The following is a 25,516-nucleotide window of genomic DNA, read 5'->3' as shown; positions in this document are numbered from 1 at the left end:
TGGAACAAAGTTACAAAATCATACAAAATGACCATGGAATCTGCGTCGTTTTTGAATATGTTATTCGGCTATACCAACGATTCGGCAGGACCAACGATTATTTTAGATTATGTACTGGACATATGTAACAGGTGCCCGTTAGTGGACCTGGACCTCACCATAGGGATGCACTCGCTCTCAAACAGGGCAATCAACACAAAGGCTGTTAGTGTAGCGTCGCCATTCACACCGCCCTGCAACATCAAACAAAGACTCATAAAAAAATATTACTAATTTCATTGACAAGTTGGTTTTAACGCCGCGTTTTTCACGGGGACAATTTTTTTAAACATAAAACGTCAAGGCCTGAAAGCAGCCAGTCTCGAATATCTGTCTACTTGATTTAAACGCTGACCTGATCTTCTGTCGGAGAACCTCCCAACCAACCAACCACTCCCACCAAAAATTGGTATGGGTCAGTCCCTAAAGCAGAAAGTCACTGACATGGCTCATAGTTATATAAATACATTTTATGTATTTACTAGTTAGCGAGCTATACTTCCGGCTTAAAGAAAGTATACAGCTATACTTGATAGCGGCTTTAAACAAGAAAAATGGTTATTCGATTGTGAAACATTTGATACGGGTATCATAGTTGTGTTTTGGACCTTATGTTTAAATTTTAACGGCGATTTGTTCAGCCAAATAATGTTTATACAACGTTTGTATTGTGTTTTTTTCAAGTGTATACTTTCTTTTGCCCGGCAGTTTATTACAACTAGCAGACAGATCATGGGCAAGTCGACATCCTACACGGAAGGCTAGCCCATCAGAGGGGTCCTTCCTGGCCCCGCCATCTCACCGTCATCTCCTTGTGCATGACCCCAGCGTTCTCGATGAAGGTGCCATCTTCCTTCTGTTTATGAAGCAGCCACTCGAAGGCCTGACACGTGACTACAGGGTCCACCGTCACGAACTCCGCCGCCTGTGTGAACGTCTTCAGGGCAAATGCCGTCAGCCTGTGAGGTCAAAAGGATCCGTCCAGTTAGGGAGTTATAAATTTTTATTTTGAAGTTTAAGGGAATTCCGATGATCTGATTGGTTTATTTCCTGATCACATGACCCGTTCATTGTTCGACAACGTCAAAAAGTGACGTTTACAAAGTATAAACTTCACCTTTTGACGTTAACACGATTCCTGACCGGAACTACGTTTAATTGGGAATCCCCAAGTGGAACAATTCTCTATTCACTCCCCTGCTTACCACCATCGTGAGGATCGGCAATGTCGGACAATAAATTAACGTTTGCTTTTCACTCAAGGTTTCATTATACATTTATTTACATATTCGCATTACCGACCTGGATGTCAGCCTCCGGCTTCTATCTCCAATTTAAATTCAAAATATACATGACGCACACAAATGCTCTTCAAAGTTTTCAATTCTCAGTGGGGAATTCCATGTTCTGTGATACGATTTTAACTTGTACGGTTCAAAGCGTTCATACTCCCGTAAACCAACACAATATGAAATTCTGTTCCTAAATGTAGTAATTATAAGGCTCTTCATTTACCCTGGCTGTAGATCACGGTGTAATATAACATCTAGGAGATCTCGCAAGCAACCGCGATGTATTTTGGGCCGGTGGTCTATTTACTGATTAAAAGGTGTGTGTGTGTGCGTGCGTGCGTGCGTGCGTGCGTGCGTGCGTGCGTGCGTGCGTGCCAGCGTGCGTGTGCGTGTGCGTGTGTGTGCCTTTTGAACATATTTCAACAGTAATCATTGTATGTATTATGAACTGTGATGACACTGACCAGGTGCTGGAGTCTGCGCTGGGCCATGTCCCGTAGGATCCGTCGGGCTTTCTGAACGTCAGCTGGCGATTCAGACCTGTGTCACGGGGATGAACAGATTCAGAATATAGTCACTATGGCCATTGTACAATGTGCGGACAGTTGTTGTTTCTGAATAACAGAATTGAGATGAACTAAATCAAAGGAATGAGTTTTGAATGATGCATCATCGTGATTCAGAATTTGACCTGAATGTGCAGAAGGGGCATAACACCGTTCTCTTTTACGGTCCTAAAATGGACATTTATTTACATTCAGTCAACGTTATCCATGTGTTAGGTCTTTACTGAAGCATACTTTACTCTCTCACTTGCACATACAAAATTTCCACCCATCTTGTAGATTCATTTCAGCCATTCAGAACCCAAACAAAACCGCTCGCTCGTCAGCTTGCCTGCCAAAGAAACATTCAACCTGCCCACCCACTCACCAAACCATATACTCACCCAACCACCAACCCACTCATCCAACCAACCACCCACTCACTCGCCCCCTTCACCCACTCACTCACTCACCCACACCCTAACCAACTCACTCATCCACCCACTCACTCACTCGCTCACTCACCCACCTCCTCACCTTCTCTGATATACGTCCGCGCCTTCTTCTCCACGGCCTGTGGGAGGCGGTTGGCGGCCCTGAGATACCGCAGCACAAACACGTTGGGGCCGAGGAAGATGAGATTCTGCTCTCCGCATCCCGTGGGCAGCCGGAGCAGGTTGTGGAGGCCTTTGATCACACTTGTTACCGTGGGGCCCAGTAGATCTCCTGTAAGCACATGGCAATGTCCATACGTCGGTTTTATCTCTTTCTGGTTCATGGAACATGGTAACGTTTAAAATGCACAGGTGTTTATGCAGACGTGATATGGTCAACACAAGCTGTTACTGTAAAGGGAGCTCATATGTGTTGTTTTGCGAAGAATATTGTCGTTTTATTTGTTTGTTTGTTGTTCAGCTCCTCACTCAGTAATATTCCAGCTGTATGACGACGGTTTGTAAATAATAAAGTCTGGACCAGACAATCAAGTGATTGACATCATGAGCATCGACCTACGCAATTGGGATACGATGACATGCATCAATGAAGTCAGCAAGCCTGACCTCCCGGTCCCGTTAGTCGCCTCTTACGACAAGCATGGGTTGGTGAAGACCAATTCTACCCCGGATCTTCACGAGTCTCGAAGCTGGGGTTAGCAGTAGCAGTATGAATATCGTCCTACCTATGGCGCTGACTGAACATGTTTCTGTCTTGGGGATAGTCTCTTTAGGGAGCTGCAGGTCGACCTCCACTTTCTGCTTGCTCTGGTGCTTGTTTATTTCAGCTGCAAAGGTCATGACATATTCAGTGAGTGAGTGAGTTAGTTGGGTTTAAACGCCGCTTTTAACAGTATTCCAGTTATATCGCGGCGTGTCAGCTTAATGTGGGAGGAAAGCCCGATGTGATGCAGGTCGCAGACGTTTACCACTTCGGTGAAACCCACGAGCACGGGTATGGCGTTGACAAACCTAGAAACATAATCGGGGCGAACCGGGATTCGAACCCACAATCATAGGTTTCTGGCGTGCCCAAGGGACGCAACTCCGCACAGCGAATCGCGGCGCCTTAGACGACTTGGCCACCCGTGCCCCCCATGACATGTTCAGGTTCCGTGAAGGCATATTCATTAGTTCTACAAACTTCGTCCAATGGCAAACTACACAAATCGTTTAGATTTAAGAAATAATATTTTGGACGATCAATATCAGCATCTGGATATTGTTCTAGATTGTTTTGGAGAAACGAATCTTAGCTTTGTGTACACAATGAATGGACACGTTATCATCAAGTTCATTTGATCCTCGTGATAACAGTAGTGAGTGAGTGGTTTTGAGCCGCATTTTAGCAATATTCCAGCAATATCACGGCGGGGACACCAGAAATGGGCTTCACACATTGTACCCATGTGGGAGATCAAACCCGGGTCTTCTGCGTGACGAGAGAACACTTTAACCACTAGGCTACCCCACCGTCCCGATGATAACAGTAACTCTCTACAAGAGAGACAAAATTATTTTAAAATGTAGCTGCGATTCTGACAAGAATTCAATTTGTTGTTTACAGTTGACGAAATGATGGAGCAATTCCAAGTTTGAGTTAGTGTCTAAAGAGAAGCACCACCGACGTACGCACATTTGAGACCAAAAGAGGAGTTGTAGGGCGTGTCTCGCAGCAGCCTCTTGCCTGTGGGGTCGAGCATGACAGACACGGTGTGGATCTTCTCCAACCCCTCACCCTTGCAACATAATGTAAGTGAGTGAGTTTCATTAACGCCGCTTTAAACAGTAGTCCTGTGTCTTCACGGAATGTCAGCTTAAAACGGGAGGATACCCCAATTTTACGGGTCTAAGACGTTTACCATTTTGATAAGAACCACGAGTACTCTATGGTACTGACAAACCTTGAAACCACCAGGACGAATCTGGAATTAAACTCACGATCATATATCTCTGGCATTCTCAAGGGACGCAACTCTTCACAGTGACTTATTCGTAAGTTATTTGTAAATGCAACTCTGCACAGAAAATAATTTTCTCAAGGAAAGAATCAACACGAGTGACGACATACTACATGCAAGCATGTAACAACCTCACATGACACAAGCAATACACCTCGATGATGAAACTGAAACGATGATCTTAGCGAGTAGAATCTGTCCCCCCAAACGGTAACTATTATAATGCATTCAGCGTATGTTAAGGGTAACGAACAAGTGACAGGACACAAAACACATAACGTCCGAGTCAGAGAACCTGCCCAGTATCATTATTTGTAAAGAATGTTCAGTTACGCGTTCGTTATCTGACTTAAAATACAGCATCAAAGTAGCAAAATACTGGGTAATTTCAATCAATCAATCAATCAATCAATCAATCAATCAATCAATCAATCAATCAATCAATCAATCAATGTAAACAATCATTGTAAACAATCAATCAATATTTAAACAATCAATCAATATTTAAACAATCAATCAATATTTAAATATATATAAAAAGGTATAGATAGATAGATAGATAGATAGATAGATAGATAGATAGATAGATAGATAGATAGATAAATGCATTTGAACAATCAATCAATATTTAAATATATATAAAAAGGTAAAAATAAATACATAAATAAATACATTAGAGCCAGCTGGTATATTTGTAGTGCAAAATGTATCTGTATTTTGTGGGATGTGATGGTTCTAGTGAGTACGTGTTTAGAATCAATGCATGAGCTTACAATTTGTTAAAAGTAGGCCATTAAACTGTCGTTACAGAAAATCTACATTCAACACGTACGAAGCCAATTACCAGGAACGTTTCTATTGTGCCTCGTGTAAACACATGCTGTTCCTATAACAGTTACTTACCTCGACTCTGAGAGTTTTCTCAACGGCGTCGTAGCCCCAGGGGGAGAAGGCCACCACCCTGACGGGGTAATCCCCAACCTCCAGGGGGATGAGAGGGAAAGACACCGAGGACGCATCATTGGCTGGCACGTCTAGCTCGGCAACTTCCGAGTTTTCTCCGGGATCTCCCGAATAACACACTCCCTCTTCACTTGAGAGATAAATCTTCACCTGCCAAACATAATGTTATACACCATGTCATGAATAGAACTGAGGGTTTAAAGAGATGAGCAATGACCTTTCCCCAATCACTGTGATGCTCCCTGCTTACTCTCAGTACCGTTCTTCATTCACTGTGACGTCCCCTACTCATCATAAGGAACATTCCCCACTAGCTGTGGTGCTACCTGAACACTGTCAGTAACGTTTCTCACTGCACCGTGACGTTCCCCATACACCGTCGGTAAAGTTTCTCTTACCTTGGCGTTCCCCACTCACCGTCAGTAGAGTTTCTCTTACCGTGACGTTCCCTTCTAACCGTCAGTAACGTTTCTCACTCACCGTGACGTTCCCGGGACCCCACTCACCACGATTAACGTTTATTTATCACAGCGACGTTCCCCACTCACCCCGTCGGAAACGTTTCTTACTCATCGTGACGTTCCCCAGTCACCTCGACGTTCCCCACTCGTGTGCGTCTTCTGTAACGCACCGTGCTCACCAAGACGTTCCGTACTCGCCGTCAGTAATGTTCCTTACTTACCGTGACGTTCCCAACGCACCGTGATGTCTCCCACTCACCGCCATTAACAGTCCCTACTCACCGTGACGTTCCTGTCCATGTAGTTATATATCGTGGCCCGGACCTCCAGCTGCTCCAGCCGGATAGCGCTGAAGGGGAGGTCCAGCTGGATAAAGAAGTTCTTGAAGGCTGTGATGTTGTGGGCCTTCCCCACACAGAAGCTATGGCGTCTTGACACGCCCACCGCTTGCACAACCCAGGTTGTGATCGTATCCGGCAGGGTGAACTCAATCTCCCTCTTTCCATCGCCACTAATAATAGAAATAATGATAATAACAATAAAAATAACAAGAATAACAATAATAGGTGTTGATGTATCCATTTTTGGAATGAGACTAAGAAATATGAAGACAGAATAAGGTACATATAGTAATCAAGTGTGAGTCATGTCACAATAACCCGTGAAGATCCGGGTTGGAAAAGGTCTTCAGCAACCCATGCTTGCCCAAAATGGCGACTGAGGTTGTCGATAGAGGCGACAAATGGGATCGGGTGGTCAGGCTTGCTGACTTGGCTGATGCATGACATCGTATCCCTATTGCGTGGATCTATGCTCATTATGTCAATCACTGGATTGTCAGGTTTATTGCCCGGTGCGGCGTCACCCCCCCCCCCCCCCCCCCCCCCCCTGCATAATATTATGGTGTCTTTATTTGCCGTATACGGTGACATATTATGTTATACGGTGACATATTAGGTTAGCGGGAAAAAAAATTGGGCTTACCGAATATCATTCCAAAAATGGATGCATATTCAAAACAATATTGGGCTTATATAAAAAAAAAACACAAAACAGTGTCGAAAAATGAATTTCTGTACCAAAATTTATTGTGAAATATATGTGAAGTGGGTGTTGAGAAATCCAAGATGGTTGATACTGACGGTATACGGTCTCACATTAGGTCAGTAACGACCATCTTGGATTTTTACTGACGGTATACGGGCTCATGTGGGATCAGTAGTTCTTCTCTCTGATAGGTCAATCTCACATTGAGGCATATTAGGCGATGAATGTAGCGCTTAAAGTTTTAAGTTAATGTTACTGCATGGTTCCACTACAATCACCATATGCAAATACTCTCTGTATACGTACTCCAGCACGTAGTCCTCAAACCACCAGGCCTCGGGGAAATTGGATCTTAGGGGGGTAGAAGACACGTCATCGTCGTTCTGGTCGAACGAAAGGTCAAGGCCATCGTCTTCTACGTCCTCGGGTTTGGTGATTCCTTTCTCGAAATGGAGCAATAATGTATATATCTGAATACGACGGCGTTTGGTGTTTTGGCATGTGACATAGACTAAAGTGTCTGGAATGTTAGAGCACATCATCATATTTTATACCCGCACAAAATACATACTCGTATTTTTTTTATTCCAAATGCACAAAAAATGTATTTACGTATCTGAAAATCGCCATCTGAACAGAGATCATGGTTACTTAATGAAGAATATGTATGGAATATTAAAGAATATGGAAGATAACGTTAAACCGATCAACAGTTATAGCAAAACCGTGTTAACTTGCAGGTATCTCTGTGGAATATTGTAATGATAATATTAGTCTAGTAGCTTACTGCCCGATCCCGTATGGTTGCCAGGGTTTTCGACAAGGTGTTTGCAGCACCGGAAGTAGCTGGAAGCACACTCCTCGGACTTGGTGCCGTTCTTCACAACAGATGCAAACTTGTAGCAGATGGAGATTGTGGCGTTCTCAACGGCGAACCCCTCGTTGCAACACAGTGTCGCCAGGGCACTGTCTGCCGGAACAATACATATATTAGTCGGAGGATTGTCTTGGAATGTGATACGTGTCACTGGTGGTAGGGGGCGGTGGGGTAGCCTAGTGGTTAAAGTGTTGGATCATCACGCCGAAGACATGGGTTCGATTCCCCACATGAGTTCAATATGGGAAGCCCATTTCTGTGTCCCCCGTCGTGATATTGTAGGAATGTTGCTAAAATCGGCGTAAAACAACGTTCACTCACTGGTGGTAGTGGTTATGGTTGCGGATGTGGATGGCTGCGGGTCTACTGGGTCTAACTGAGATCTACTGTTGTGAAGACAACCTTTGAACGTGAATGATATTTGTACATATACCCAGGATCCGTGCCTAACCAACAACCCGTCATAGCACTTCAATTCCCAATATAGAACAGCAATGACGTTGTTCGAAAACCTTCAAAATCATTATGATTGGACCAGCAACAATTGCACGTGCTTCAAATCCAGGTTCAATAATATCAGTGATAGTCTTGTTGGTTTGTGTACTATAGTCACGCCGAAGTCACTGGTTTGATCCCAAACATGTGGATAGCCCATTGTGTCTCCCGCCGTGATATTGCTGGACTATTGCAACAGCGACGTAAACCATTGTTCACTCACAGTTTCTTTAACGTTAAGAAATTCCTCACACTAACGATGTTTCATAAATCATAAGAGGGAGGGTGGCCCAGGCGTCTTAGGCGCCGCGATTCGCTGTGCAATGTTGCGTACCTTGGAAACGCCAGAAACCTATGATTGTGGGTTTGAATCCCAGTTCGCCCCGATTGTGGTTCTAGGTTTGTCAGCACCATACCCGTGCTCGTGGGTTTCACCGAAGCGGTAAACGTGAGATCTGCATCACTTCGGGCATTCTCATTTAGCTGACACGCCGTGATATAACTGGAATACTGTTAAAAGCGGCGTTAAACCCAACTCACTCACTAATAAATCTTAAGATAATCCACCTCTCGATTCCTCCCTGCGTCGTCTGACGTACTTGTTGGAGCAGGCCTTCTGTGCCCGGGGCTCTGTTCTTAGCCCCGCATTCGTGATGACGGTCAGTCCAGCGTCCTGGAAGACAGAAAAGTGGGTGTCATTGAACCAAAGTAGTTTTACTCAAAGCCGACCGAAGGCGAAATTATGTTCCAGTAGACGCGCCAGTATACCTAACACCATTCATTCAGACAGACAGTCGATTCAACAATGTCAGTTGCATCTAACCGCGGCGAATATGTATAAAGTGTATATGTATAAGTCAACGTTACAGTATTTCGTCTATAATGTACAGGTCAATGTTACAGAATTACAGCTGTAATGTTCAAGTTAACGTCATAGAATCACAGCTGTAATACACAAGTTAACGTCACAGAATCACAGCTGTAATACACAAGTTAACTTCACAGAATCACAGCTGTAATACACAGGTTAGCGTCACAGAACCACAGTTGTAATACTCAAGTAAACGTCACAGAATCACAGCTGTAATACACAAGTTAACGTCACAGAATCACAGCTGTAATACACAGATTAGCGTCACAGAATCACAGTTGTAATACACAAGTAAACGTCACAGAATCACAGCTGTAATACACAGGTTAGCGTCACAGAACCACAGTTGTAATACTCAAGTAAACGTCACAGAATCACAGCTGTAATACACAAGTTAACGTCACAGAATCACAGCTGTAATACACAGGTTAGCGTCACAGAACCACAGCTGTAATACACAAGTAAACGTCACAGAATCACAGTTGTAATACTCAAGTAAACGTCACAGAATCACAGCTGTAATACACAGGTTAGCGTCACAGAACCACAGTTGTAATACTCAAGTAAACGTCACAGAATCACAGCTGTAATACACAAGTAAACGTCACAGAATCACAGCTGTAATACACAGGTTAGCGTCACAGAATCACAGCTGTAATACTCAAGTAAACGTCACAGAATCACAGTTGTAATACACAGGTTAACGTCACAGAATCACAGTTGTAATACACAGGTTAGCGTCACAGAATCACAGTTGTAATACACAGGTTAACGTCACAGAACCACAGCTGTAATACACAAGTTAGCGTCACAGAATCACAGCTGTAATACACAGGTTAACGTCACAGAACCACAGCTGTAATACACAAGTTAGCGTCACAGAATCACAGCTGTAATACACAGGTTAGCGTCACAGAATCACAGCTGTAATACACAGGTTAACGTCACAGAATCACAGCTGTAATACACAAGTTAACGTCACAGAACCACAGTTGTAATACACAGGTTAACGTCACAGAATCACAGCTGTAATACACAAGTAAACGTCACAGAATCACAGCTGTAATACACAAGTTAACGTCACAGAACCACAGTTGTAATACACAGGTTAACGTCACAGAATCACAGCTGTAATACTCAAGTAAACGTCACAGAATCACAGCTGTAATACACAGGTTAACGTCACAGAATCACAGCTGTAATACACAGGTTAACGTCACAGAATCACAGCTGTAATACACAGGTTAACGTCACAGAACCACAGCTGTAATACACAGGTTAACGTCACAGAATCACAGCTGTAATACTCAAGTAAACGTCACAGAATCACAGCTGTAATACTCAAGTAAACGTCACAGAATCACAGCTGTAATACACAGGTTAGCGTCACAGAACCACAGTTGTAATACTCAAGTAAACGTCACAGAACCACAGTTGTAATACTCAAGTAAACGTCACAGAATCACAGCTGTAATACACAGGTTAACGTCACAGAATCACAGTTGTAATACTCAAGTAAACGTCACAGAACCACAGTTGTAATACTCAAGTAAACGTCACAGAATCACAGCTGTAATACACAGGTTAACGTCACAGAACCACAGCTGTAATACACAGGTTAGCGTCACAGAACCACAGCTGTAATACTCAAGTAAACGTCACAGAATCACAGCTGTAATACACAGGTTAGCGTCACAGAACCACAGTTGTAATACTCAAGTAAACGTCACAGAATCACAGCTGTAATACACAGGTTAACGTCACAGAACCACAGTTGTTATACTCAAGTAAACGTCACAGAATCACAGCTGTAATACACAGGTTAACGTCACAGAATCACAGTTGTAATACTCAAGTAAACGTCACAGAATCACAGCTGTAATACACAGGTTAACGTCACAGAATCACAGTTGTAATACTCAAGTAAACGTCACAGAATCACAGCTGTAATACACAGGTTAACGTCACAGAACCACAGTTGTAATACTCAAGTAAACGTCACAGAATCAGAGCTGTAATACACAGGTTAGCGTCACAGAATCACAGCTGTAATACACCAGTTAACGTCAACACAAATGCATTGGTACATGGCAGGTCCGGTTTTGTATTGATGTACAGCTGAAAGAACAATTAAATCTCACCTGAAACACGTTAGCGCTGTCCCGTCCCCCTCCTCGGCCACACCCACGGTCTTGTTGCTTCAGTGAGTCGAACACCTGACGCAATACGACGTGATGACGTCACAACAATCAGTTACAACAGTTACAACAATTGACCGGGGTCACAACGCCATATAAAAAACAACTAATTTTGACTTCAGATATGTTTTCTTTCAAATCATTATTTCAGTGTCGGAATACAGTTACAATCATGAATAGATTAAAGTTCGAACAATAGAAACGTAAATAAACATTCTACAAAACAGTCCTATTGAACATTTCAGATTTCTCGAAAACAATATTCTGCACACTCTTCATAAAGCATTTACTAAGACGACACAAGCTCTAAACATTCTGTAGCAGTTAAGGTAATGTTTTAGTTTCAATAGTGAGAACAAAGTTACGTTAGATCCCAGGACTCCATCCAGACACTATACATACGGTGCTTCTAGACAAGGAGAGTTTGTTCTTGAGGTAGTACACCGCCTTGTCGACTGCGAGGAGGCCGATGTTCATGTCTGGCCTGCCCTTCACAGTCAGCGTCCCCGTGTCCCCGGGGCGGTAGTAGTCCCGTCTCGACAAGTCGTCATTCATAGTTATCTGCAATGTTTTGTTTAGGTTTGTTTGTTGCTTAACTCTCCATTCAGCAGTGCTCCTGCTGTATATACTCACCGACAAAAGAAACGACAAAAGGATGAGCGTGTAAAATTTGGAAATCACGTGCGGCATCTCGTGATAAGAATAAAGACACTGTGGCAACAGTGACTGATTGTTAGTTTTGCCATTGAGTGGTACACATTGGAAACATCTCTTCTCATCGTCCATACCTCTCTATATATTTCTTTGGTTCGCGTTTCTTTTGGCGGAGAGTATATATTACGGCGGCCTGTAAATAATCGAGTCAATCTAGTGCTTTATATATTAGATAAGAAACGTGTGTTTGTTGTTTAACGCCGCACTCAGCAGTATTCCAGCTAATATTTCGATAGCCTGTAAATAAGTGAATCTGGACAGGCAATCCACTGGTTGATATTGTGAGCAACGATTCCCACCGTCGGTGTACGATGACACGCAATCAACCAAGTCACCGAGCCTGAACAACCGATCCATCATAGGTTCTAACCTATTCCGGGGGCACGGGTGGCCAAGTCGTCTATGGCGCCGCGATTCGCTGTGCAGAGTTGCGCTCCTTGGGCACGCCACAAACCTATGATTATGGGTTCGAATCCCGATTATGTTTCTAGTTTTGTCAGCACCATACTCGTGCTCGTGGTTTTCACCGAAGTGGTAAACGTCTGAGACGTGCATCACTTCGGGCTTTCCTCCCACATTAAGCTGACACGCCGTGAAATAACTGCCAAGTGTAATAATGCTAAAAGCGGCGTTTAACCAAACTCACTCACTCACTCTAACCTATTCCAACCCGGAATCCCTAGGGGTGCACTGCGATACACTGAATATAATTCAACTAATATTCACAGTAAATTGGAAATAATAAGGAACGTCAAAACAGAGAAAGAAATGTTATGAACACATTTGGTGATAGCCACCAACATCATCATGAACAAACACATTCACAATATATGGAAAAATGGTTGCTTTCGACACGCCCGTCATGATTGTCAATTGTAGTATTCAACAAGTGAGTGAGTGAGTTGGGGTCACAGCAGTTCAGTTATATCGCGGCGCGTCAAGCAGTGGCTAGCCCAAAGTGATGCAGGTCTCAGACGTTTACCACTTCGGTGAAACCCACGAGCACGGGTATGGTGCTGACAAACCTAGAAACCCATAATCACATGTTCCTGGAGTGCCCAGACCGCAACTCTGCACATCGAATTGCAGCACCTTAGACGACTGGGCCACCCGGGCCCCAATATTGATCGTTACTGAAGTACGCTTTAGAGAGTTTTAAAAAACAAACATAACATCTACCTAAATAGTTCTGTATGATTAATACCAGTAGATGAGAATGTTTTGTAATATATCTTTATATCGATCCAGTGTTTCATACACAATAATGTTTGCTATAATATTTGCACTTGCAGTTGACACGTTCTATTGAATTATTGATTAATTTTTATTGATGGATTACGCCTGAGATGATGTAAATATTAGTTTTTAACAAAACAATACCTCATGTTCACAACTTTCCTCGATATCAAGCCACGTTGAGTCAGCTATGACCTCTGACCCCGCCTCTGAGCCTCGCATTGAAAACGCCAATAGGCGGACACTCGGGGACATTTCCGGGGTAACAGGAAAGTGGAACTGTGTGCGTGCGCCGCCCAGGTTCCGAGTTTTCAGTTGTAATACAACCCTTCCTCGTGAAACAACCTAAAAAGGCAAAAAGCGATATATATATATTGATTCATGTCACGTGTCATGATTCCTGGATTCTTTAATCGTGTTTCGTTAATTGTGAATACAAAAATAGACATGTGAAAGACATTCCCAAATTTGACGCATCTGTGACAAAATGTATGTCTAATGCAATTCCTAATTTTTGACTAGTCCCATGTGTTCCCGTGTTTCAGAGGTGAACAATTGATTTGCCTTTGCATGTGTTTGTGCCACCGGTGTGGTTGGATACGCTTACCTTCTCGCAAAAACCTGGTATCATCACTATTTGATAGTGATTCTTTAACATATACTTATGATATAGTCGGAATCGTTCAGTGGACTCCACTTTTAGCAGATATTTCTTATGAATATGGAAATACTTTTTGTCCTTTTCACTGATTTACACGCAACACTAGTTGCTATGCCTACCAGCAGGTTGATGACGTTGAGGTCAACGGGGTCCGTGTTTGTCGTCTGAACCGTTATGTAGTCTCCAACGGCGGGGATATCGTCCTGGAAATCCTAGATTAATTATAAGATTTAGATGTTTGTAAATATATTATCCCAAGTGAATAAACAGAGACATAATTAATAGGGTATTCTTTCATACATCCAGTTTGAGACATATTTTTAAAATCTATTTCGATAGGTTAACTGATCGCTTTCCTGATCATTAATTAGTAGATTGACAAGTGCGTGTGAATGAGGTTCTCCGAGACTTGTGTTGCTATTTTTTAAACATCAAAAGACACGAGAATGAGATTGCATTTACATTCAAAATAATTCTTCCAACTTTTTCACTTTTGGTAAACAGTGATAACCAATGTCTTTATTGTAAAAAACTACAGCCGACTAGCATCTGAGATTAGCGATGGCATTTGATTTTGACATCACAATGGTCTGCAAAGCATTGTGATGCAATTTGATTGTACCTATATCTACTATGAGATATCTCTTGATTTCACCCAAGCGATATATCCTGTGAAAACCAGTTTTGGATGATGACATTTGTGGAATAAACTTTCGGGGTAAAGTTAACAGTTTGCCGTCACAATATCAACTCTTTGCCAAATGGGAATTTGATTGAGACTACAACAAAGCTACCCATTCGTTGAGTACATCAACGAACGATGTAGTTTTGGAACCTAGCGACCACTCACCCCTGCAGTAGGGTTGGCTTTCACAAGCATGTAGGTGTCTGAGGGGGAGAAGTAGGGGGACGCGCCGAAATGGGCCACCGTCTCAGACGCTCGTGCCAGGCCCTTTGTTTTGGACTTCAGCTGAAAGAAATAGGATGTGATCACGAATCTTGTCTATCACAGAAGACTGCAGACGAAGGACTTCTTTTGATACCTGCCTGACGAGTTACGTCCCTTGGGCCAGAAACCAAACCAAGGTCGTCGGTTCGAATCCCGATTCGCCCCGATTGTCTTGGTGTGTCAGCACCATACTCTTATCAAGCCAGCATCAGTTCGAGCTTTCCTCCAACATCAAGCTGACACGCCGTGATATAACTGGATTACTGTTCAAATCTTCGTGAAAATCTCACTCACTCACTCACTTATCACAGCAGATGTACTTAGTGATAGATACGAAGCGATCAACTTTGATCAAGGCAACGTAGCCATGCTACTGTGCATAAGATACTGGGTTAAGCTATTGAAAGCCATTTAACGCTACAGTCAGTGATTGCGACGATCGTATCGAATCTGAATCAGAATCACTGAAACCATAATTTGGTAGATAGCATGCGCCACTATCGACGCCAGGAAACGATGACGCAGTCCGATTCCCATTTTTGTCTTGCCATACACACTAAGAGTATAGGATACACCCTCCTCTCCGGAATTACATTTGTGGTTTTGATAAATATGTAGCCTATTCGGCTCTCTGTTATGGGTTGTGGTCAATCTCATTAAATCAGATCCTAGTTCTCGCTCTCGCTAAACAAATATCTGGAGACATCCCATAACGGGTCAGGTCAGAGTGACCTTTTTCCGACCAATCAGAGCGTCGCTAACCAAATCAGGACTGAGACAGTGGGAAAGTGTTTTCTAAATCATGCAACCTCGTAAAGGTGAACACTGGGTATTCCGAACGACAGTTACGTGCTGTACGACTGATTCCGTCAAATCATCGTCCATCTCTCGCTTCAAAGTGATAAAAGATGGACGGAAGAGACTTTGCATAGTCCGTGTGCAGTACCGTCATATAATCTCCGCCATCTAAGGAGACAATCCAGAGCCTTCTTTTTCAGTTTTCAAATTTGGAATCGAGAATTTTGTTTCGATATCTTTCAATGAATTGACTGGATTGGAAGTCGCCAGTTTGAAACTAGCCGTTTAGCTCGAGGGGCTATTTTCTGATTAGCTAACGTCGACTTCCTGTTAGTCATGTCATTGGTCAGTCAAAGTTCGCGAAAGGTCGTTCTGACGTGACTTGTAAATGGATGTCTTCAGATCTTTGTTAAAGCGGCAGCAAGAACTAAAATCTGATTTGGATGAGATCCGGGTTGCGGTCATCACCATGAAGTGAAGGTTCTTGGCGTCTGCTGGCAACCGGAAGTCAAGCGTCAGTCTTCCATTGTCATCTGTCCGGAAGTTCCTCCTCTCTCCCCCATTCCAGGGGGTCAGTTGAACGCCCTCCTCCCTCACCGCCGCCTCGCCCTCCACGACCACAGTCAACCCTCGCGCAGGCTCTCCGTTAGCTCGGACTACATCCACCTGGACAATAAAACATAGTTTGTTTGTTGTTTGTTGGTTGTTGTTTTACGCCGCGTTGAGCAATATTCTAGCTATATGACGACGGTCTGTAAATAATTGCGCCCGGGCCAGACAATCCAGTGATTGACATTGTGAGCATCGATCTACGCAATTGGGATACGATGGCATGCATCATCAAAGTCAGCGGGCCTGATCACCCGATCCGGTTAGTCGCCTCTAACGACAATCATAGTCGCCTTTTACGGCAATCTGGCAAAATACTTCCCCGGATCTTCACGGGTCTCACGTGAATGGAGTTACGTGTTTGGCACTTTGGGGACGACTGGAGAAAATGTATCAGCTGAATGCATCTTAAAACGGTGTTTTTCGTTATCTCAAGGTTCATCATCATTATCTAAGTCAGCGAGCCTGACCACCCGATCCCATCTTCCCGAGGCAAGAGAGTTAACTGACTATAAAAGTCCAGTTTCCACCCTTGCCGAACTAGGCTGGTATTATGGAGTTACATTTTGGCTGGGCTAACGAGTCTATGCATAGTCCAATCAAAATTGCGCACCGAAATCAAAATCCGGTTTGTAAACTGTCATGCAGAGTTTGGTCGATTGCAGGATTTGCAAAGCATGTGCATCGCCAACTCGTTGTCAACAGATATTTTCCAAAACTTTTCATGTTTTTAATCAAGGTGCTCATGTGATTTGATGTACTTCGCGAAGTAAGAACCGTTTTATCACAAAACAGATCTTGATGGTCGATCAGATCGTCTTGACTGGGCGCCACCATTTTGTTTGAAGCAAATGCATGTGATACGAGAGGTGGAATCTGATTGGTTCATATGGGAGAGGCATAGAATGGACATATCTCGTAATGGCCACTGGTGGCGCTACGATCGAGCCCAGAAATTCCAGCCTAGTTCGGCAAGGGTGGAAACTGGACTTGTAAAGTCAGTTAACGCTCTTGCCTCGGGAAGATGACCCGATCCCGTTAGTCAAGTTTTACGACAAGCTTAGGTTGCTGAAGATGATTTTCAATATGGCTCTTAACAGGACAATATAACACCCTTTGGTCAATGTATCGTGGCAATATAACACATTATTAATATATTAACGTCGCTTTTAACATTATTTCAGTTATATCACGACGTGTCAGCTTAATGTGGGAGGAAAACCCGAAGTGATGCAGGTCTCAGACGTTTACCAATTCGGTGAGACCCACGAGCACGGGTATGGTGCTGACAAACCTAGAAACATAATCGGGGCGAACCGGGATTCGAACCCACAATCATAGGTTTCTGGCGTGCCCAAGGGACGCAACTCTGCACAGCGAATCGCGGCACCTTAGACGACTGGGCCACCCGTGCCCTGCCTTTAATCAAAGGGACCGTATGCATTCACGGGTGATTGAGAAACATAGTGTTTACAAACGTGCAGTGCTGACCTTGGATCATCGGTGGATATGAGAGAAGAAAATAACACCTGACCTCATTTCAGAATTGAAAATAGGTTCCCCACTGGACCGTGGAATAATACATATATAATCTGTTCTACAACACATAACTCACTCTCAGTATGTACGGTAGACCTGGCTTGAAGAATCTACTTGATCTTGTAAATTTGAAAACATAAGCAGTTTCGGCAAAAACAACAGACTGGTCAATAGCGTGTTCCACTTTCCCAGAAGCCTCTTCTGTGACGTCAGCTTCTAAATATAACCTTCCTCCATTAGGAAACCACACACTCTCCACGGGTAGTTTCACCTGGTCTGTCTTGACGTGGAATTCCGCCATGCCGGTACCGTTCAACTGAAATGGACGTGAGATGCTTCTAACAAATAAGACCATTATAAAGAAGACCGGATATTCCAACAATTCAGAGAGCGAGAGTCGACTCATTATGGCTAATTAAGATATGTCAGTTTCAAAGATAGCTATTATATCATGTGAAATTTTACCAAAATATTACGTTGTTTTCCCATGGGGAACACATGCCCGTGCCAAACAAGTCCATATGTCACTGTCACGTGACCCTTGACTGGCCTCCCGAATACGTATCTGAAAGAGACATCATCATATTAATGTAATAATCACATTATGATATTGCCAAAAATTCGACTTTTAATGTTATATTTCTACATTTACTCTTGTGATTATAATTTGATTTCGATAAATTAAACCTCTCTTCCGGGTTAAGTTGGTGGTCTGGGAGCTACAAACGTTTCTTGAACTCAATTGGATAAGACGAAACGTCATTCATGTTGGTTGTTTTTTTTGTTTTACGCCGCACTCGGCAATATTACAGCTATATGACGGCGGTCTGTAAATGATTGAGTCTGGACCAGACAACCCAGTGATTGATATTATGAGCATCGACCCTTCATGAAAGCTGTGTACCCATGAGGGGATGTCTCCATATCACACATACCTGGAACCTCCATAGTCCGGACCTTAAAATTTTAATTAAACCGTCCGAATTAACAAATATCCGTATTAATGAACGGTGAGTTATGTTCTTTTGTATTGGGCTACATTGAATAATACATGTTTGTCGGTCACATGTATCTTAAAATTGCGGAGAAAGATATGACGTTTAAACAAAAAATGATTCACATAAGGGAGAAAATATATGGATGTCAACTTCTTTATTATGAGGAACACAACGTTTCGGAGTATATGCTTACGCCTTCATCATTCACCTGAAGAAGGAGTAAGGATATACTCCGAAACGTTGTGTTCCTCATAATAAAGAAGTTGACATGCAGATATTCTCTTCCTTTTTGAAAATAAGTACTGAGAGAAGAACAGTTCTTTTATTTCCACAAGAAATATAGAAACTTTGATGCAATGTCACTCATATGACTCTGGAAATTAGTAACTTGCTTTTTATTAGCAATCAATATGACTGACGCGCCAATGATTGAGAAACATTGTAATTTCCCTTTTTCGTAGCCTTAGTGTAGACGTTTCCAACAGTTACTGTCCAGATTGCAGAGGTTCCGAAATAACGGGGCCTGACTGTACAACCAAAAGGCACATGAGCCAGGTATAGGACTTACGTTGCTTTGAGTGTTGTGTTGAAATGCTCTGTGTCAGGGAGGATAACTCTGTGTTGCTCTGCTACGTCGAACTTCACTGTGAACGTCGGCAACACTAGAAGAGAAGGTTCGAATCCAATAATAGGAAGATGTCACGATTTAAGAGCATAAAACCAACGATTTTAAGTGAGAAAAGTAGAAACGATTCTTACCATATTCTTTGACTTCAAAACGTACTTTGGCCGAAGTTTTCAACTGAAATATAGATATAAATGTACATGTACAATAAGATGTTACGTTTTAACGTATCTGCTACGCTAATGTATCTGCTAACGACTTCCATGTGATCATTCAGGACACAGAAGGCCACTACTTCACATAGTAAAGATATAACAGTTTAGAGTGAGTGAGTGAGTGACTATGGTTTTATGCCTCTTTCAGCAATTTTCCAGCAATATCACGGCGGGGGACACCAGAAATGGGCTTCACAGATTGTGCCTATGTCGTGAATCGAACCCTGGTCTTCGGCGTGACGAGCGAACGCTTTAACCCCTAGGCTACCCGACCGCCCCTATAACAGTTTAGAGTGAGTGAGTTGAGATGTGTCGCTGCTGAAAATTATTCCAGTTATATCACGGCGTGTCAGCTTAATGTGGGAGGAAAGCCCGAAGTTATGCAGGTGTCAGACGTTTACCACTTCCGCGAAACCCACGAGCACGGGTATGGTGCTGACAAACCTAGAACATAATTGGGATAACACGGATTCGAACCCACAATCATAGGTTTCTGGCGTACCCAAGGGACGCAACTCGTCACTGCGAATTGCGGCGTCTTAGACAACTGGGCCTTCCGAGTCCCGTAACAGTCTAGAGTATGCCAGATATGCCAGATATTTTTATTGTTTTTTATAGGTTTTTAAATACATGCCCAATACAGTAATATATGTACATGTTCCTGCTGTAAAGTACACACTTTTCGGTATTTCAAAGCCATCATAACGCTGTCATCTCCTCTAGAATTTATAGTATTCACAGAATAATAGAAACATTAATGCACGGTTTCGTGTGATTTTATACAAACAATACATACGGCTCATTCGGGTGTATAATTAATGGAAGACATCGTTTCATAACTACAGGCAAGGACATATTTGTAAGAACATAGTACAGAAATAGGTCGCGTTGTGAATGAGCGGTCGATGACTACCCTTAGATAACACCTGCCATCTTGTAACAGTACATGAATGAAAATCCCCCGAAAGTGTTTATTTAACTGCCCTTGTAATGCATGATTTGCACCTACAAATTACACAACTCATTGGATATTATCAATTAAATTTCTATTATACACTGTACGAGTCATTATACAAAAGGAAAGTGTTTAAGGTTAAATAAGTGAGGTGTGGTGAAACGGGATTTGACGTCGCGTTCAAAATGATTGTACTTATAGCGACGTGTGTAGAGGTGAAGATGTTCTATCCACTAAACTGCGGGGGCGGTGTAAGATTAAATAGAACATTATACAGCTCCCATACCATGTTGTAGAACTTTGTCTCCACTGTCCAGTTGCCATACACGGGGTTGTCCGGAATCTTCAGCTTGTCCGTCACGAAGCTCTGGTTTCCCTCACTCACTGACCGGCTGACCGCTACAGAGTCCGGGTTCTGGGGAGTAGTCAGTCAAACATGTACCAGTGTCAAACATACATGTACAAGTGTCAAACATACATGTACCAGTGTCAAACATGCATGTGCCAACGTCAAACATACATGTACCAGTGTCATACATACATGTGCCAGTGTCATACATACATGTTCCAGTGTCAAACATGCATGTACCAAGGTCATACATACTTGTACCAGTGTCAAACATATATGTACCAGTGTCATACATACATGTATCAGTGTCAAACATACATGTACCAGTGTCAAACATACATGTACCAGTGTCATACATACATGTACCAGTGTCATACATACATGTGCCAGTGTCAAACATACATGTACCAGTATCATACATACATGTACCAGTGTCAAACATACATGTACCAGTGTCAAACATGCATGTACCAAGGTCATACATACTTGTACCAGTGTCAAACATATATGCACCAGTGTCATTGATACATGTGCCAGTGTCAAACATATATGTACCAGTGTGAAACATACATGTACCAGCGTCAAACATACATGTACCAGTGTCAAACATACATGTACCAGTGTCATACATACATGTACCAGTGTCATACATGCATGTACCAGTGTCATACATACATGTACCAGTGTCATACATACATGTACCAGTGTCAAACATACATGTACCAGTGTCATACATACACGTACCAGTGTCATACATACATGTACCAGTGTCATACATACATGTACCAGTGTCAAACATACATGTACCAGTGTCATACATACACGTACCAGTGTCATACATACACGTACCAGTGTCATACATACATGTGCCAGTGTCATACATACACGTACCAGTGTCATACATACATGTACCAGTGTCATACATACATGTGCCAGTGTCATACATACATGTACCAGTGTCATACATACACGTACCAGTGTCATACATACATGTACCAGTGTCATACATACATGTGCCAGTGTCATACATACCTGTACCAGTGTCATACATACATGTGCCAGTGTCATACATACCTGTACCAGTGTCATACATACATGTGCCAGTGTCATACATACCTGTACCAGTGACAAACATACCTGTACCAGTGACAAACATACACGTACAAGTGTCAAACATACATGTACCAGTACCATACATACATGTACCAGAGTCAAACAGTCACAAATGAGTGTTCAGACATATGGAACGCAATCCGATATATGTTTCACACGTTGACGTCAAAACATAACCTTTGTCCCCAACTGAAATCTTCAGAATCTGGAAAGTGAATTGTTATGTAAGTTCCTGCTCAGCCTTTGTCTTTAAAATAGTCTGGTTTCAATTGAAACAATAACTTGCTGTAAAGGAAGGCACACTGTTGACAGACAGTGATATGTTTGGTGCAGTGGTGAAAATCCCACCCTTGTCAAGTGTTCTTAAAAATGTGCTGTGCACATCATGAGCGATGCGGTGAGGGGAGGCGAAATGGGGTTCAGCCTCGCGTTCAGGATTATTGCACGAAGAAAGCGATGTGCATGCATATATGTTTGTATGTGTGGCTGTTTGTACCAGTTCGGACTCAAAGCTGGCCCACTGATATGCATGGGTACCCCATGTGCTTGTTTTATCTCCTTAATAGGCAGGGGAAAAACAAGTACCATCTTTCACAGTATTGTGGTATGAAGCGACCGGGGACTGAACACCCGACCTTCGGCTATCCGGGTGAACGCTCGATCCACTACACCACGGAGGCGGTCCCGCTATTGCCAAACTCAAAGTGTACTCAAAATACTCATGTAGCACTGCAGACTTTCAACACAGTATGTGGAGCGTCCCATACCTTTACAAGGAACTACATTACTTAGTAAAACATCGTCGTATTATCATCAGCGCTAATCATTGTAGTGTTGATGTTGGAGTGTGTAAGAGTTGGGTTTTACGACGCGTTTAGCAATATTCTAGCAATATCACGGCGGGGAACACCAGAAATGGGCTTCACATATTGTACCCATGTCGGGATTCGAAGCGTGACGAGCGAACGCTTTAAACCCTAGGCTACCCGACCGCCTCGTTGATGTTGGTACGGCAGGGTTGTTGGCCACTGTAAGCTGCATCAATGTAGCCACTGTATATTAACAAATATAAATACTCGACTGAGTGGTCTGTGGCAGAATCTGAAAACAGTGCTCAGAGTTTCCGGGAAGGTGGTCTATCAGCTAGACCTCAGAGAAGGTGAGGTAAGACGATGTCACTAATGACATGCACGTTGTATATATATATGTACAATAGGCCTTTGCCATCTCACGTGCTTGAATACAAAATTGACTGGCTGCCACCGAAGTTCGTCTTACCTTGACATCAATCTGCACGGGCCACTGTGAGGGGAGATGCTGGTCATTGAGCGGAACCACTCTGATATTGACTGGAACAAGCAAAAACACACGTTAAACACACGTCGAACATGGTTAATATGTAAAAGTTGGTATACATTTAAAAACAAGAGTCATCAAAAGATAACAAAAACAGGGCCCACAATAGCAAAGGCACCATTTCAGTCCCTGGTTAATACATGTACCAAGTTTGGATGAAAACTCTTACACGATTTTTAAGTTTTGCTCCGGAAACGAAATACGGACGGACAGAACAGACAATCTAGGCTAGTTGTCCTCTAGGATTGACAGAATATATTCGTACGTACATCGTATGTAGTTTTCATGTTAGTATTTGCTGCAGAGCAAAGAGAAAAACCACTGCGTAACACTAAAGATCCTACGCGTAAAGCGACATTCTACGGGGCTCCCTCCGTGGGTGCTCACCGGTCTGCCCGGGGGTGTAGACGGGCTTGTCTGTCTGTATGAAGATGACCCCCGGGCTGTCGTCCACCAGGACTGGCACTTCCTGTCTGAAGGACAGCGCCAGGGACGTGCACTCCGCCACCAGCGACACGTAGAAGGGGTCCAACTTCGTCTGTGGCAGGGCTGACAGCGGGAGGCGAATTGTGGCATTGACGACGTCATCTGGTATACGTAAAACAACATTAAATAGCAATTCTACCGTGAATTTGGAAGTGATTTGGTTCTGATTAGTCATTCAGAGGTGGTTAATTAGGAGATAAACAATGGAGAACCTGTCGATTTAATCGCGCTAAATTGCTTTCTTTTGGAACCGAACGCGCAGGTTCGGAGTGTATTACGATGCAAACAAACTGATTGACCATATACAGCGCATACATTGTTCAGGCTGTTGTCGGTGATCGCGTAATTCAGATCGACAACCCACTCAAAACACTGGACTCAACCCATGCCGCTTCACTGAATATACTTGAAAACACCAAAGATTTCGCGTTTTATTTAGTTTAGAAAAATGAAGATAAACAAAATGCGCGTTTGGTTCCAATTTCAGATTAGCGCGGTTAAATCTACAAGTAACCCAAAACCTACATTAGAAACATAGTGTGTTTATCTCCTAAATATATAAACCCACCGTCATGTATGTCAAACACAAATATATATATATATATATATATATGTGTGTAAAACATTGGTACTTGACGTCATCTTGTATATGTGAAACAACATTAGAACATGACGTGCTCTACTAAATGTGAAACAACTTCAGAACATGACGTTATCTAATATACTGAAACAAAGTTAGTACATGGCGTCATCTAATATACTTGAAACAAATTAGTACATGACGTCATCTAATATACTTGAAACAAATTAGTACATGACGTCATCCAGCATATGTGAAACAACAGAACATGGCGTCATCTTGTTGTTTAACACCACACTCAGCAATATTCCATCTACATGACGGCGGTCTGTAAATCGAGTCTGGATCAGGCAATCCAGTGATTGATATCATGAACACCGACCCACGCAATTGGGATACGATGACAGGCATCAAACAAGTCAGCGTGCCTGACCACCCGATCCCGTTAGTCGCCTCTTGCGACAAGCATGGTCGCCTCTTACGGCAAGCAAGGCGTGTGAAGACCAATTCTAACCCCAATCATCACGGGTATTGCGGTCATCTAGCATTAGTGTCTGACGTAAGTAATATTGGAACGTCATCAAGTGTATCTGAACGTGGCGTCAGTACTATTGGAAGTTCATCAACATTTGCGGGTGACGTCATTACTAATGGAGCGCCATCTAGAGTGTGAGGAACATTGATATATGACGTCAATTCTACGGCACGTTTAAGACCAGTGTCAATACTAAACATTAAGTTGGTGTCACACAAGATACGTGTTACGCTTACTTGACGATACTGTGATCTCCTGCTCAAAATGGACAACTGTGCTTTTAGGAAAGTCCAACAACGAAAGCCGTATCGTCACCTCTTCCTCAACGCCGTACGTCGTCACGGTGACGACTTCATCTGTATCGACGTGGATGATGTTAGGGGCGACGATGAAGTAGACAGGACTGCAATGAGAACAACCAAGTGGAGACTCCAGGTTAGAATACTAGTATTGTTTAATTGTTTGTTTGTTTGTTTGTTGTTTAACGCCGCACTCAGCAATATTTCAGATACATGACGGAGGTCTGTAAATAATCGAGTCGCCTCTTACGGCAAG

At 42.9% G+C, this 25,516-nt stretch overlaps 1 protein-coding gene across 1 annotated transcript in view; it reads right to left on the bottom strand.

Annotated features, from left to right (window-relative positions):
* LOC139459898 (complement C3-like) overlaps positions 1-25,516 on the bottom strand; it is a 50,199-nt gene that overhangs the window by 16,051 nt on the left and 8,632 nt on the right. Inside the window, exons 2-26 of the mRNA XM_071241618.1 lie at positions 25,198-25,364; positions 23,748-23,948; positions 23,283-23,353; positions 20,829-20,957; positions 19,507-19,549; positions 19,316-19,409; positions 18,215-18,314; positions 17,826-18,065; positions 16,070-16,267; positions 14,705-14,824; positions 13,974-14,066; positions 13,338-13,538; positions 11,646-11,804; positions 11,187-11,261; positions 8,742-8,847; positions 7,590-7,772; positions 7,109-7,241; positions 6,038-6,266; positions 5,235-5,444; positions 4,007-4,109; positions 3,057-3,158; positions 2,414-2,602; positions 1,796-1,871; positions 842-998; positions 159-233 (exon numbers count right to left, since the gene is read on the bottom strand). Of these exons, the coding sequence (XP_071097719.1) occupies positions 159-233; positions 842-998; positions 1,796-1,871; positions 2,414-2,602; positions 3,057-3,158; positions 4,007-4,109; positions 5,235-5,444; positions 6,038-6,266; positions 7,109-7,241; positions 7,590-7,772; positions 8,742-8,847; positions 11,187-11,261; positions 11,646-11,804; positions 13,338-13,538; positions 13,974-14,066; positions 14,705-14,824; positions 16,070-16,267; positions 17,826-18,065; positions 18,215-18,314; positions 19,316-19,409; positions 19,507-19,549; positions 20,829-20,957; positions 23,283-23,353; positions 23,748-23,948; positions 25,198-25,364 (3,454 nt within the window). The remainder of the gene's footprint in view (positions 1-158; positions 234-841; positions 999-1,795; positions 1,872-2,413; positions 2,603-3,056; positions 3,159-4,006; positions 4,110-5,234; positions 5,445-6,037; positions 6,267-7,108; positions 7,242-7,589; positions 7,773-8,741; positions 8,848-11,186; positions 11,262-11,645; positions 11,805-13,337; positions 13,539-13,973; positions 14,067-14,704; positions 14,825-16,069; positions 16,268-17,825; positions 18,066-18,214; positions 18,315-19,315; positions 19,410-19,506; positions 19,550-20,828; positions 20,958-23,282; positions 23,354-23,747; positions 23,949-25,197; positions 25,365-25,516) is intronic.

Source organism: Haliotis cracherodii, unplaced genomic scaffold (genome assembly GCF_022045235.1).
Source record: "Haliotis cracherodii isolate W230 unplaced genomic scaffold, xgHalCrac1.p SCAF_13, whole genome shotgun sequence".
In the NCBI taxonomy this organism is placed as follows: domain Eukaryota; kingdom Metazoa; phylum Mollusca; class Gastropoda; order Lepetellida; family Haliotidae; genus Haliotis; species Haliotis cracherodii.
This window is presented reverse-complemented; position numbering and strand designations above follow the sequence as displayed.